General features: G+C 40.4%; 1 protein-coding gene across 2 annotated transcripts in view; it reads left to right on the forward strand.

Moving 5' to 3' along the window:
- The first annotated feature begins 462 nt into the window (after positions 1 to 462).
- The window catches only part of dip2bb (disco-interacting protein 2 homolog Bb), a 50052-nt gene continuing 34056 nt past the window's right edge, over positions 463 to 16458 (forward strand). Inside the window, exon 1 of one of the 2 annotated variants that reach the window (XM_038696714.1) lies at positions 463 to 915. In XM_038696714.1, coding sequence (XP_038552642.1) covers positions 831 to 915 — 85 coding nt within the window. In that variant the 5' untranslated portion in view covers positions 463 to 830. The remainder of the gene's footprint in view (positions 916 to 16458) is intronic. The other variant, XM_038696715.1, reaches the window with a different exon arrangement.

Genomic DNA, 16458 nt, shown 5'->3' on the forward strand with positions numbered 1-16458 from the left:
TGACCACATAGACCAAACAATACTCTGTCTGCTTAATGGTTTTTACATATAGCTTATTGTATAAAACATGGACCTAAAGTTGGTGTATTTTTAACCTTTTTCTGAAATGACAAAAATTACATTCTTGGCCATTTTTGTTTGCACATTATTTTATATAAAAATGGTAAACTATAGCCAACAGTGTAGCCTAACATCAATATAAATACAAGTAAACCAGTCATAAAACATTAGAAACATTTTCAACTGTAAAAATTGAGCAAGGACGTGTTTCATTTCCGGCCGCCATCTGTGTTTAGTGAGGCAAGAGCGGGCAACTTGAGAAATGGGTTAAAAATCTTCCACTGAATTTTTTATTGTGCAGCAAGTGGAATATTCTTCATCCATATAGTTTTAATCTTTAAAGATTCTGAAAATACCTGCAGAACAGCTGTAAAGGCTATTAAAATACCTTTTTTTAGAGATCATGATAGTTATTTTTCGGGAAATAATCGGATGCTTGTGAAAAGCTGATGAAAGACAGGTGAGTTGGATCCGGGTGAATGCTGTTTCTTCTCTCAGCTGTAAAAACACAACAGCAGAGGGAGCAGAGAGTCAGCTTTATCCCACTATCCTGTCACAGCAATTACCATCAGCCCTGGTCATGTGACTGACAGACTCCTCTGGCGAGTTGTTCCCATCTCCCACAGTCATGGCGGTGTCGGGGAGTCGCGATAATGGAGTAAACACCACCACTATTACACGTTGATTTTTTTTTCTTAGCTTCATGCTGGACTGTGCCCGCTGTCATCCGAGATATCACAAACATCCCGCAGGCTGCTGTGCTTCCAACGATGGCCGACCGCGGCGTTGATCTGTCGGCTCTGCCTAAAGAGGTCAGGGACCAGCTGGCGGAGTTGGATCTGGAGCTATCCGAAGGTACGGTTTTCTATACAGCGGGTTAATAGTTGGAGGCAATGCAAACGGAAGTTAAGTGTGGATCTTGATTGTGTTTATTTGAAATCAGCCACAAACAGCCGTCCTGTGCCAGCTGGGAGAGTCTCAGTGCTGCTGCAGTTGATCCGAGCACAGTTAAAAACACACTGAATCCCTTTTTAAGCTGTCATTTCTCCATCAAGTATCCTTGTTGATTTAATTTGATCTTAGACGCATTTAGTTTTATAGATTGTGATACATGATATGAGCAATGTCTATTACTGATCAGGCATGTTTTAGGGTTTTTTTTTAAACCTAAATTTTTTTGTTTTGATCCACATGATTTGTCTGTATATGTCATACATTACTCATCATCACAGCTATATAAGCATATAGACTTGTGTGGAGGAAAATGGGTCAAGTTTGTCATCCCAGAGGCCGTGTGTGTGTGTGTGTGTGTGTGTGTGTGTGTGTGTGTGTGTGTGTGTGTGGCCTCAGACATTGGTGGAAACCAAATGATGCTATGGCACTTCCAACACTCAACCTGTGCTGCTGCTCTCAGACCCTGAACCCGGAAACTGCAGCCTGATACAGCAGGGTTATTTGTTTTATAAGAATGACTATGGACTGAGAATATGGTGCTGGCTGTTATGCAAGTCTCCTCCTCACATTGTGAATCACAGTGCAGCAGCTTGATTGGTGCTGTGCAGTTCTCAGGTGCCCGGGGGTGGATGAGCAATGTTATGTTTCACATGGAGATGCAAGCGGCGGGGGGGGGGTGCACTAATGATGCCTCAGTCCCTATTACAAGACAGTCACACACGCACAGATACCTGAAACTGTTCTGTGTCCTGCCCACGTTAAGATGACTGGGGAAACTTCACATTACATGAGAAAACCTATGTGGAAACAGTTTGCCATCATTACTGTGCAGTGTGCTCTTGTTCAATCTATTTTATTGATTTTAGTAATGGTACATGTCTCTCTTGTTCATGAAAAGGCAACACAGGACATGTGACTTTAGTGTCTGTATGAATTACAATATGTGAAAGTTTGTTATGTAAACAAAGCAATACCCATTCCTTTAATAGCTTGCCTGTTCAAAGGTATCAATTTACCTCGACAGTATGCCATTCATGTTGTTATTTATTAGTCAAATTAACGGGGTGTAACTAAGGCTGGGCGATATGGCCAAAAATGTTATCAAGATAAAAAAAAATTCTCATCATTTGATATCGATATTTATCACGATAAATGTAAAATAATTGTTTCCTTTAAGTTTAAGGTAGGGCTGCACAATTAATTAAATATTTATCGCGATTACGATTTTAGCTTCCCGCAATTAAATGAACTTGATCGACTGCAATATCGCTGTTTAAAATGCGTGCTCCGCTCATGGAAAACTCTGCTGCATATCAAATCAAGCACTTCCTAAACTTAGAGCCAATGGGGCGATTTGGCTGTGCAGGCTCCCTCCTGCTGCTAGAGTCCAGAGAAGTCCAGGAGTCTGCATGTGTCCACTGCGCCGCGGCTGCTGGAGCTGGTCGCGGCCCTTCTAGTCAATGCTTGGGAGTCCATCAGACTCAGCTCGTCCCAGAAGCGTCCCAGAAGCTACCAGATGCAGCTCTCCGAAGAATACACAAGTCTATTTTTGACAGAAGCCATCTCAAGCTGCACAGAGCACATCAAACTGGGCAGGAAGTCAGACACAGAACGGCATAGAGAATCCAGTCAATTTTCAAAATAAAACACCCTGTGCATACTCCCGATCATAAATCAACAATAAAAGAACCTTTTATCTACATTGCCTACTATATCACAGAAGAAGCAAAAAAATCTAGTACTGATTACCAAATCAACAAAATCTAAACATATCAGCAAAATCAGGCAGGCAAAACACTCTGATTCTGAAATACACCCTATAGCATCCAGTCAGGCAGACAACCGGGGGAAAAAATGGGTTGCAGAAAGCGTTGCTGGTAAGCAGAGTAGAAACCATAGGTAGAAACACAAAAAGGACAAAATAGCAACAAGCCAACAATGTGCTCAGCTCCTGAAATGCTGAGACGTTTCCAGTGGAAGTTAATGCTGTGCAGAAGACGGGACAAAGCCGTGTGGACTTTCTGGGTAAAATGTTTTTTACATTTTTCTTCTAGGAGATGATGCACTTTAAGGACCAGTCTTATTTTCATGCAAAGATTTGTACATTAGCAGAAATGCAGCACATCATGGATGTGAAAAGTTCCCTGTTTATTTAAATTTGAAAGTGCAATAAAAATACGTTGTCCCTAAAAATCAATGAATAATCGTGATAAATAATCAACATAGATCAAAATAATCGTGATTATCATTTTGGCCATAATCGTGCAGCCCTAGTTTAAAGGCTTTCAGTCAGAAGCAAAAATCTGCTCCTGAGTGAAAGTTTAAGAGACCTAGATAGTTAAATGTGGTTTAAATTATTATTTATGGTCAGAACATGACAAACTCTTGATGCCAAACATTGGATCATTTCGCAAATCTGAGATAGAACATTGAAAACAATTCTGATAAAATCAGAATTTTTTTCTTTACACTTCCTTTTCTTAAATAAATATTTTCATAGAACAATTAAGTGCTAATTTGTTTGTCATTCAAATTAATTAAAGCAAATATTTATTGATCATTTATTTAACATTTGTTAAATTGTTATTGAGGAAAATTATATTGGGATAATTGTCATTATTGTTTTATTTCCCAGCCCTACGTGTAACGGAGTCAGCCTGTGTAATGCTTTGACCTGAGCTACTGTAGAGTTGAGTGTGTGTTCTGGTTAATAATAGACAGCAATTAAATGTGTGATAATGAGGCTGGATAATGGAGGATGTTCACTCTGTGTTCAACTCACTTAACATGGGTGAGAGGCAGTGGATGATGGGATATCGCTGTATAATCAAGTGTAAAATATGTCCTGAAATACAGTTATTGTAAATGAACAACAGTATTTATCCAACACCACTTTACTTGCTCATTTGTAAGGGGTGTGAGGCAGGTAAAGGAACAGATGAATTAACCTGGTGTAGATTTTTGTTTGAATGCTGTGGTGTGATTGCGAAAGCCCTTGTTTTGTTTACGCACAGGCTGTGTGTAATGTGAGTGCCATAGAGCCCAAATAGGGAGCTTTTGATTGTGAAATGGTTTCAGTCAACTTTGCACAAGCCGCAGTTGTCTCAAGTCTTCAGAAGTTTTGAGTCAAGTCTATAGTGAAAATGTGGAATAACAGACCTGAATAATTTAACAGTCTAGAGCCAATTAAATATCTGGAATAGACCGAGTAGAGTAGCGCCTTGTCAGTCTTTAGTTTGAAAGACTATTTCCATTATGAATGAATAAAAAATGTCAGTGATATAAAACAGAGGTGATTACTCAGTTATCCTAATTAATGCCAATTAATTTTCTTTCTATCAACTAATCGTTCCAATGCTACTTGTTATTTTTGCAAAGTAAAAGTCTCTTCATCTATTTATCAGGTCTCAAGGTAATAAATTGACTCAGGTCAGGATGTAGATGAAGTCAGGATGTAGATGTCTCTGAGTACAGAGACAGTTTTAGTGTTTTGAGGCTAAAGTGTGCAGAGTGGTAAAGTGACACCCCCGGACTGTCCTTCCCTCTGCTGGGGACTCAGAGGACGACAGCTCTGTCATTTGTAACATTAGATCAGAGACGACTCTTTTGCGTATAAAATGGCTCGGTGCTAACCAGATGCCCCGCTCCTGTATCCACATCTTCTAGTGCGATGAAGTGCATTCGCCGTCTGCTCGAGCAGCAGCTGGCCAACCAACGAGTCTTAAAGTTTCTCATGGATATCTTTTACATGGTAACAATTATCCCATTGTTTTCCCGCTACATGGGACTCCCCTAGCAACAAACAGAAGAAAATATGCATCAGCACTTTTTTTCACAGCGATAGTTGTGGGCTGCAGTGTGTGTGTTTGTCTGTATTTGTGTGCAAGTGTGTGTGTATGTGAGAGGGAGAAAGAGAGAAACTCCACCTACTTTAACCTCTGTGACTGTAGGGACACAAAGAAAGCCATTGAGGGGATCAAAGAGTTGGTGATTGAGCCAGACTGGAATTTAGAGCACTAAACCACAACTGTTAAAGCTGCTCAGCTTGGGAGTGTGTGGGCATTGTAGTGTCTGCAGCTCCTGTATTTATATTGTGTATGCGAGTGTGTGAAAGTGACAGAGAGTGAAAAGGACCAGTATGCTTTGCACAGATGCTGTTCATACAAGAGGACAGGCGGTGCATGGCATTGACCTCAGAAATGTGTCTTTTCAGTGTCAAAAACTGTCAAGTACCGAATGTTGCAAATGTCTGGTCAGATTTATAGTCTTGTTTACTTATTTTGTGTTGTCTATGTTGCCAGTATTTTATTCTGGCAAAGTTATTGTATGGCTGTCTGTGTTTAGACAGCATTTAACATTTGAGAAGTTTGACCAGGATCAACTTCAGCAAGAAGACTTCCGGCAAAGGGCTGCCCATTGGCCAATCACATCCATGCAAGCATGCATTGTTGGTAGATTACTTTGTAACATGAATGATGTATTTCTTCTGTTTACCTCACAATAGTTGTGATGAAAGATACTACCGTTTCTGCCATGATAACTAACTAAAATTCTTTCTGAGTATTACAAACTGTTGTAAAATGTTTTGGCTTCTGATAAGCCTTTAAACAGATAATCTCTTACTCCAAATGGACTTCCTGGATCAGATTTCATTGTCTCACTAGTACCTAAACGGCACGTCCCCAGGGTTGTTTTCGGTCTGAATTGTAATCCATCCAATAGTAGTCAGCAGACTGATCAAGCAACAGACCGCCATTGCCATCCCTAAAGCCTTGCCGCAAGCGTGGCTAAAACGTATTGTTTCGGTATTGCTGTTGAAACTCAAAAGTTATATCCGCTCTAGGATCAGAACATCTCAAATGATACACAGCCCTACTCATAACCTTTAATGCATACCATCTGCACGGTCCCATTGTGTGACTATAAATGTCTCCAGGAAAGCAGACAGTTCCACACACAGATTGCGCAGGTAAATGCAGTCATCTTCTGTATTCCCTAATGTGATTGCTGTCTCGTTCTCTGCTGTAACTGCCGGGGCCGATACAGTAAGTGAATGTGTGGATTTGCTAGTGACTAGCGTCCATCCCGCCGCCTGTCTGCGATGCTGCGGATGAGAGGCAGGTTTTCATCTCGGCAGCCTGTTCCATACTGCGAGAGATGGAGAGAAATGAGAGATTACAGTCCTGCCTGCGTCTCTCAATCTAGGTCACAGAGCATCAGGGGGCAACACGCCTGGTTCATTTAGCCTGTGAGTCACCCTGTGCCAGGACTGCTGCTGGGGATATCTCTCCCACCCACCCTGACACCACCACTTTTTGTTCCCCCTACTGCTGTATTATTTTAGTATCTATCTAATATCTAATCTAATCTAAATAAAAAAGATGTGTCCCTTTTACTTATTGAGAACCAAACCAAACCAACAAAGCATTAGACTATCTCTCAATACTTTTCGACTTCACTACCTTGTCTGTGTTACTCAGCCCTAAGCCCATTCATTCCTAAAACGGTGCTTTTAAAAAATGAATTTAATAATGAATTTCATAATATTTTTCTTTCTTTCTTTCTAAAACACCTGGGCACTGTAGTTTCTAGCAAACATTACGCAACGAGGAGTACATAGTGCATTTGTTGGGGACTATTTCAGCCAAACATTTTCAGGTTTCACCTTCTCAAATTACTTGATGCTATTCTTCGTCAAACATGATAGAAAAGGAAAAGATAGGTTTTGGTTGGGAAAACCCAGGGAAATTATATTGGATATTTTTCACTATTTTCTGACATTTTTATAACAAATACTATTGATTAAAGGGGTAATATGTAGTTTTCAGCAGCCACTAGCTGTGCGGTTTTAAGATTGCAACCAGGCGTGGGCTCGTACCCGTGCTCGCTTGAACTCATGAGCGAGCATAATCCAAAACACAACCGCTAACTAACATTATGATTTGTGTGTCTTTCACAGGAGGCTCAGCAATGTGAGTGCAGTAAGCAACATTACTGTAGTGAATGGGTCTTCCACTGTGTTGTTGTCCAACTCCATTATGCTGCACTATTGTTTATTATGTGGTTCACATAAGTTACAGCGACTGAGAGGTGGAGAAGCTGCGTACCCGAGTATCGGTAAAACCACAAATAAATCTAAATTGAACGTTACCAAGCCAACAGTGGTAGATCTGTGATAATGTAGCTGGCTGCTGCAAATCGCTCCACATTTGCTTTCTACCGTTACATCCTTTCTTGCAGGCTAAATCAACACTCTGACATAATACCGATGGTACACAGGATAGTAATATGAAGCGCGTTAGCTGGTTAAGTAATGTGGAAAGCCATAACATTACATATTATGTATTGCACCAGATAACGTTAGCCGGCGAGCTAACGTGACTCTCTTTGTGTTTCTCCAGCCTTTCTGATGTTTACAGTTTTCACCGACATCTTCTGATTCTGTTTGGCCTGACAGGCTTCAGCACATAAACCTTTAGTGTTGTTTTTATCCTCACGTGGAGTTTGTGTTGGAGTCTGTGTTGTGCTGGGAGCTGGTTGTTTTATTGTGTTAGTGGACTGCATGTCGTTAGCTGCAGTGTTGTTGCTGTAGTGGGAGAGAAGCTCAGGAGCACGCACAGAGCTGAATCCGACCCAGTGCCTTCATTTTAAAAACAGAATAGTGGCTGTTGCAAGCAACAGAGAAAACAGGCGTATGCTTCAGTTCTAAGTATGGTTAGAGCCCATTGGCAATAAGGCAGATGATTTATTAATAAGTGATTACATTAAAAAACTACATAGAGCCCCTTTATTTGAGAATTTTTGTGACTTTTAAAACTGTGTTTGTTGCAGCCTTAATGGGGAAAAAACTGTTGGGTCCATCATAATGAAGGAACACCCAGGGAAACAATGTGGCTCATTGATGTGCTTTTGTGTGAATAGTTTTTGGACAACAATGGAGCTCTGTAGTACAGATGAATAAAATATATCAGGCTTTGGCTATATACAAAATATGTGTTGGAAGGATCAGTTCATGGATGGTTTTGGTCATTTCATTGGATTTGTTAACAATAAAAATAATTTTAAAAACGCATTTAAAATATAACCAAATCTATAATTTACTGCTGATGGGGTGGAAAACTGTGTGTGTGTGTGTGTGTGTGTGTGTGTATGTGTTCCCTGTGCCTATGAATACCGTTGTTTGTGGATGTCTGTAAACGCAGCATTGACAGGGACAGGAAGGAAGCTGATTTAGCCTATCTATTTAAAAGCTCATTAACTGTTGCAGAGGAGCTGTACTCTGATCTCCGTCCAGCGCTCTGGGCAACAGACTTGGTTTTACACCACAAAAAAGATTCTTCTGCCACCCATGTCACACAGAAACACAATAACAAGATTCCTTTTTAAAAAATGTTATTATATAACACCCTATGTATCTAATTTCGCCATGCACACACAGATCCACACACACACATAAACACAGGATGCATTGAAGCATTGTGTACAAAAAAATCCTGAATAATTTAGACTCAAGCGCAAGCCTCCACGCAGACACACACATGACAGACAAACCACCTCACTTTGAAGTCCACAGTGAACTGCAGGTGGGCTCACAACTACATTTGGCTTTAAAGTTGTGGTTCACTAAACCCTCTGGTAATTAGAATCAACCATCCTTTCATCTATTTGTTCTCTTATGTCTGCAGCTTGTAACCAAAAGTCACACAACTCAAAGAAATGACAGCGGTGGAGGGAGAGGATTAAGTAGTGGTCAGGTCACTTTGCTGTTCACTGAATTATTAAAAAGTGCCAAGTGGAAGTAGCTGCAGTTAGACTGCCTGCAGCACACAGTGAATCCACCGCCACTTAATCCAATTCCAGTTTTCTTCTAGCTTACGTGTTACTTTGTACTCTCTGTCAACAGACCAAAACAGTGGATCCCTTAACAAATCTGAGGTAGAACATTCAAAACAATTATGATAAAATCCTTTTTCAGTCCCATTTCCTCAACAAAATAATTATCTTAATATAAACATTAAGTGCTAATTCATTCGTGACTCAAATTAATTAAATCGAGCATTTATTGAACATTTGTTATATTGTATAGTGAAAATTTAACCGCATTAATTATCGTTACTGTTTTATTGCCCTGTGACCACCCTTTGCCTTCAAAACAGCATCAATTCTTCTAGGTACACACATAGTCTTTGAAGGAACATCTTGGAGATCTACCCTCAGTCCTTCTGTGGATATTGACAGCCTCAGTTTCTTCTCTTAATGTAATCCCAGACCGACTCCATGTTGTTGAGATCAGGGCTCTGTGGGGGGCCATACGAACATTTCCAGGACTCCTTGTTGTTCTTTACACTGATGATAGTTCTTCATGACCTTCGTTGTGTGTTTTGGGGTTGTTGTCATGCTGCAGAATAAATTTGGGGCCAGTCAGATGCCTCCCTGATGGTACTGCATGATATAAGTATCTGCCTATACTTCTCAGTATTGAGGAGGCCATTCATTCTGACCAAATTCCCAACTGTCTTTGCAGAAATGCTGCCGTAAACTTGCAAGGACCCTCCACTATGCTTCACTGTTGCCGACACTCATTCTTGTACCACTGTCTAGCCCTTCGGTGAACAACCTGCCTTCTCCTACACCCAAATATTTCAAATTTTGACTCATCAGTCCAGAGCACCAGCTGCACTCCAGGTCCTGTGTCTCTCTGCATAGTTGAGTCACTTGGCCTTGTTTCTATGTCAGAGGTATGGCTTTTTGGTCGCAAGTCTTCCATAAATGCCACTTCTGACCAGACTTCTCTGGACAGTAGACAGTTCTGAGCTGATAGCACTGCTGGACATCTTCCGATTGCGAAGGGAACTAAGCATGATGTGTCTTTCATCTGGTGCAGTAAGTTTCCTTGGCCGACCACTATGGTCCTCAACATTGCCTGTTTGTTTTTTTTCAAAAGAACTTGGACAACACATCTGGAAACCTTGAAATGTCTGCCTGGGAGAGACCTTGCTGATGCAGTATGACTACCTTCTGTCTTGTTGCTGTGTCTTGCCAGTGTATATGACTTTTGACAGTAAACTGTCCTCAGCGACCTCACCTTGTTAGCTGAGTTTGGCTGTTCCTCACCCAGTTGTACACAGATGTTTCAACCTACACATTGAATTGGTGATCATTTCAAATGTGTCATTTCCAGTTCAACTTATTGAATCCAGTTTTTATCAAATCTTTTCCAACCCCTTCACCACAAATCTTGTCACCACTTGGTGACATTCATTCACTTTCTCCTTGCTCATCTTCCCCTTCATGGCTAAAGTGAAATGTGAAAGTGGAGTTTCTGTATTTGAGGGGTGTCTCTTGGGACTCGTATCTAAGAAAAATATATATTGGAATAATTTGTAGACATCATTAGTTAACCTTCAATATAAAAGGGGAATGTCAGCATGAGACTTTGCTACTGTTAGCACTAGCTGTACCAGGGAACACATGTTGAAGCCATGTTGAAGTAAATGCTTCATCATATTGGAGATGCTTCCTCCCTTGCACGAAATATCCTTACAACAGGTGTTGCATTTTCCTGTGTCGTTTTTCTTTTTAATTGAAGCTAAGCCAAACTTAGGTCCGCCGTGGTCCAGGAATGTAAATTGAAGTACTCTCTTCTTGCATGCTTTGAGAATGTACAGTGTAACAGATGACGTGACATTAGGTCCGCGTAGCAGGTCCTGACAGATAAGTGCAACTTTTATGGCCTGTGAAATGCTCACTGTAGTTCAATCTGGAGAGCGACTGAAATATGCACTGAAAGCGACTGAAAGTTAGGAATGGATAAGCAGTGGAAGTACACGTGTCTTAACAAATCCACGGTTCTTGGAAATTTTGTAAAGGTTCCAACTTGAAACCGGTTTTCAATACCCAACCCCGGTGATCATTAGCACCTGTTTGGTATAATTGTTTCTTACACCATACAATATCCCTATAAAATCTCTGACTTTGTGCAAGTGTACCCAGAAGAATTTATGCTTTTTTGAAGGCAAAGAGTGGTCACACCAAATAATGATGTGATATAGATTTTTTTTAATGTTCACTCACATTTTGCATTTTGTTAATTAATAAATATAATCTATTAACATGTCTGTTTTTGAAAGCATTCTTAATTTCTTCCACACCTACCTACAACTCTTGCACATTACTGTATATTCCTAATGCATTTCATGTGACAGCAGCTGTCCTCATTGCATAGTGCTAGTGTATCATCACCATGGTTTTACATCTCATGTTCCCTCATGCAGCACCACATGGGCATGGTTGCTATGGACACAGCCCATGTGGTGCCCCCATGACCTGCCCCCAAACCCCCTGCTTAGACACATAATTTTACTTACTGAATTTTCCATAAACCCTTTCCAGATTAGAACGGCCATATGTTGGAGCCACACATACACTAACACAATTCAGTGCTCTGCTAAGCTGTTAAAACCATTACTGAGGAAACATGAGGTTTCTGCCACCCCGCCATAACTTGTCGGCAAGCGCTGCTACTCCAAAGGCTGCTCCAAGCCAGCCCTTAGTATGCCATAATCCATAACACACTGGTCAAGGCGTCCAGGCAATCTTCATCAACCCATAAAATCAAGACATATGTGACCATGTAGAAGTCACTGCTTAGGGCCACGACCATTCGAGGGATCTGCCGTCCTGACCTCATCAGCCATACCACACATCCTTTATAGTGCCCCAGCCACAGACCCCAAACCACTACCTGACACCTCTGACCTGCAACAAGAACTGAAATCAATATCAAGTACTTTTTCTACTAGACATATTTCATTGGAATTATTTTACTGGACCTATTTTATTGGACTTCCTATAGTGCATTATATTTGGATCTACTCTATTATAAACCTCCTGTTGGGTTATAATCCATTTGTATTTTGTTTTTAACTGTTAAAACTTTCTGTTCATTCTTTGTAAATGCCTTTTTTAAACTCATATTGCAGTCAGTTCCTCTACTTTTTTGAGGAGGAGGGATCTCTTTGTAAATTTCCTCTCTTGATGTTTCTTCCACGTTTTTCCGAATGCCCTGTGGGGGCTTTTGAAGAATTCTTTCTTGTCTTTCTAAAGTGGTTGGGCTGGGTCAGGATCCGTGGGCCTGTAAAGCACATTAAGACATTGTATGTGGAAGTGGGCTGTACAAATAAACTTGACTTGTCTAGAGCATCTGCTCACCAGTGACAGTGACAAAGAATCAGTGTCTTGAACTTTAGAGGCAGCATTGTGCGTATTTTCCCCACTATAGAACCTTCACATGTTAGTTTTTTGTTGTTGATGGTAATGGTAGTGTAATGGTATGATAGTAAACAACAAAAAAAGAACAAAATGTTCTACAGAGGGTTTGCATCTGGCTTGCCACCCATCCACATCATTGTTATAATTGCCTGCTCACTTTGTTGTATACCACAGGAAGATATGCTCTTGTTGGTGTTATGTAGTATTTTACTTTCTTGTCGTGTGGTAAGTGTCGAAGTGTGTGTGAAGTGTAGTATGTCAGTTGTGTCAGCCACACCCTCACAGTGGTAGAATAAAATGTCGACAACAGGAGAAGGAAATTAACACAAACGAGTCACTTATCCTTTTCTGTTAACTTGCTGCACTTCTTTGCTTTATATTGCTATATTTATTATTATTTATTTAATTATTGCTTGTACTGGTCCTATCAAGGGCCTGTGTGTGTGTGCGTGGTGTTGCCACTCCCTGTTGGAGTTGAGTTTAATGAGTGTGTGGAGTGAAACATGATTCACTCTTTTACCTGAGTTGGCCGCACCCTGCCTGCTATTCCAGAGGGAACGATTCACTTGAGACCTGCCGATAAAGAGTGTGTGTGTGTGTGTGTGTGTGTGTGTGTGTTAGGGCTTTAGGCTTCTTTGAAGCACTTCTTTGACTCACTAATGCCTGTGATACCAGTTTTACTGTCTGAGTAATACGCATATGTACATGTATTGCCTCTACCTATGAACTTTACAGCATGGTGAAAGAATGTGTATTTTATAAATTGTTCTTTTTTTACATGCGTTTGTTCAGGCATTTGTTTTTTTCTGTTCTATCACTTTACTATTTTCTGTTTTGTATTACTGTTACACAAACAGTATTTACAGAGAATATGAAATTTACCAGAAAGGTGAACAATCACAGTGTGAATAGACTGCTGTTTATATGACATCATCATATTTGACTTTATTATTGGGTTACTGTATGTAAGTCTCAATGACACAAAGAGAAGCAATTGTATCGTCCTTTGTCACACTAAAACAGTTCCTCAGACATTTAACTGTCTTGACTAAGGCAATGATGATGGGACACGCCATTAGTCTGCAACGGTGTTTTAAGAAAATGTGCTACTATATGATTTATACTCTCTGGTTTGTCCGAAGATAGCAAAGGATAATTTGTTGAAACTGTGTATAAAATGATGCTCAAAGACATTTTATCCAACTTTAATGCTACATAAACTGTTGAAAAAGAGTAAAAATGGATGCTAAAGGGGGTTAGTAAAGATTTTATACGTTTTATACGTTAAATCAACCTAAATGTCAGTCACACAATTTACTTTTCGTACTTGTTGACACACGTGCAGTCCTGTATTGACATGCACATAGTTGACTCCTCCGCTGAGATTTGTGGTCCAACAGCCAGGAATACAGGAATACAGGAATACACCGGCGCACACACACACGCATAGACACACACTTGTCATGCCACAGATGTAGATTATTAGATGTGATCCAAAGTTTAGTTGTCAAACCACTTCTCACTTCGACTATATGTCAAACAGTGACAAGTACAGTTTGTTGTATGGTGGTATAAACATATAGCTGGATTTGGTTGCCAGACCTACAGGAAAACCCTGTCAGATGACACAAGATTGAACATGACATCATCCTCCCTAACAGGAAACATGTATGTGTGTGAAAGAAAAAGAGAGATGTAATGCATACTAAACTAAAAAAACATTTTCAGGAGGTGTGTGTGTGTGTGTGTGTGTGTGTGTGTCCTGTCACTGTGGTCAGACTGGTGTGTGTGGACACAGTGAGTGGGTGATCTTTTGGCTGAGTTAGTGGCTTGGCCTGCTGGTAAGAGGAGGCAGCTGGGAGGTTTCAGTAGCGTGTTTGTTCTACAGATAAAAATGTGCTGTCTCTTTAGGCCTCAGGAAGGTTGGTTTGGCAAATAAACAACAATCCCTCCATGAAAGTAACACACTTGAGCTCATATCAACAAATGCAGAGATGGCACAGTAACAAACAGAGGGGGGGACCATATGTCATTTTTTATTGTGGACCTTAATATGTCAGCCTGTTGCAGTAGTTACATAACCAAAGTCTAGATTTTAACAGGCTTGGTTTATTACATTTGGAAGATCTGACTTGGAGCCTAATAACGTGTTACCGTGTCTCATCTTCTAACCTTTGTTGAAATCATCTGTTTTCTGTGAGATAACAGCTGGAAGTCCCTGTAATATTTTAACGCTTTGGATCATTTTCAGTGAGCAGGTGTCGACATGTGTTTAAACTGTTTTCTTGAGAAAGCCACTCAGGGAGATGAGATGCATGAGAGGAAAAAGCAGGGAGAGAGAATAGAGGTCGGCAGCTAATTACTATTCAGACAGAGTGCCTGTGGGGTAGAAGGAGAGGGCAGTCTCGCTGCAATTCAAATAATCCAAGGCCTAGCGAGTGCGAGCGTGTACAGGGCCTACTGAAGGCACAGCTTTGATGTCTCTCTCTGGATTGTGGCAACATAAAACAAACTCTCTGAGGTGAATGCATGAGTCTTCTTCACCAAATTCGAGTGCCAAACCACAACAGAAGAGGAGGGCTGTGGCAGCCTCAAATAAAGCCTGACTGAAACCCTTGTCACTGAAATGGTTTGATTGTGCACTAGCACAGTCACTGTGGGAATGTGGGTTAACGAGCAAGCCCCTCATAGCTTCAGCGGAGCTGTGCTTTGCCTCCTAAACACATCTCTGACTGTTTATTTGAATTATGAGCGGACCAAAACCAATTCTCATCTTTATTTAAATAAGTTACGGGAAAAGAGTACGTTTTATTTGTACATACCACACAGCTCAGTACGGAGCTCCTAAGGTGACATGGGCAACATATACTATCTCATCCGCACCAGATACCTTCTGATAGTATCTTGTACACACCAGATACTATCTCAGACACACCAGATACTTTGTGATACTTTCTGGTGGCGCTAGAAAAATGTTTTTCTTGTTTTTTTTACCCATGTTCCCTTAGGGGCTCCATAGCTCAGGCTGCCCAAAGTGCACTGAATAAAACCCAACATGATATAATCGCTCCTGTCATTTTTCTCATATACCAGGTTGCCAATTTTACCACATTCTCATTTCCTGTCTGATATTATGTAGTTCACTGATAGGACGCCCCCCTTTTGACGAGTTTTGACTCTTCAGCTCCCAATGCTGGAGCCTAATTCAACCATAAAAAACAGATGAATTTCAAATCATCCAGATGGAAGAGTGATTACTTTGAGATTCATTTAATGGCACGCCAGCCCCTCCCCCATCGCTGACTCCATCCCTTCCTCTGTCTCTCTCACTCTGCAGAGAAACTGCCTGTTCACATGAGCTAAAAATAAATCATGTGACTGAGCGAGGCCAACTGTACCGTTCATGCATTACTTATGGAAGTGTTTGCTTTTCTTCCATTTTTTCCTCAGAAAAAAAATAGCCCCAGTCCTTGAGTAGATATTGTGTTGGAGTGAGCTCTCAGGCAATATCTTCCAAACACGAGCACTCTCATTTTTGTCACCTCGTGTGTAACATGTCACCAGTGTAGTGGTTTAACTGACTACATGCGCAAGTTGCTGAACTGTTGCAATGATCATATCATATTATCATTTTACAATTTCTGTTGTTCAAATGATACATTTTTCAAGTTTTTGTGGGTTTGTCTTGTGTGAAGAGTTTTGTCTGATGTATTGAATCATAGTGTAACACAGTTCAGTTCATTGCATTGGACACCCCTTTAATTATTTTAATTGACTGAATCTAGTTTATTAAAAAGTGGGTCTTATTTTTGTAGTTCTGGCAGCACAACATTGATAAAAAGAGGAATATCAGTGTAAGAAACACAAGTGATGGTGTCTCACATGGTGAGACAGCAATACAGGTTTTTAAGAAGCTCTAAAGAGTAAAACAAGGTGAATAGTAAAATTATTACCCAAATTGTTTGTTGAAAGTATCCATATATTATACTTGCTGTAGTTGTCCATTGTGATATTATGACAATCATGTTATCCATGTTTAGTTTTGTTTTTATCTTCAAATGAAGTTGTTCAGATATTGTGGCTAAACTGAATGATTGAATGTTCATTCTTGACCTTGGTAACCAGTTGACCTTGGTAACCAGTTGACACAACAATTTCAACACAAGGTCTGTT

This window comes from Micropterus salmoides, unplaced genomic scaffold, assembly GCF_014851395.1.
Source record: "Micropterus salmoides isolate LMB-PRFRI ecotype aquatic unplaced genomic scaffold, ASM1485139v1 Ms_hic_scaffold_4, whole genome shotgun sequence".
NCBI lineage: Eukaryota > Metazoa > Chordata > Actinopteri > Centrarchiformes > Centrarchidae > Micropterus > Micropterus salmoides.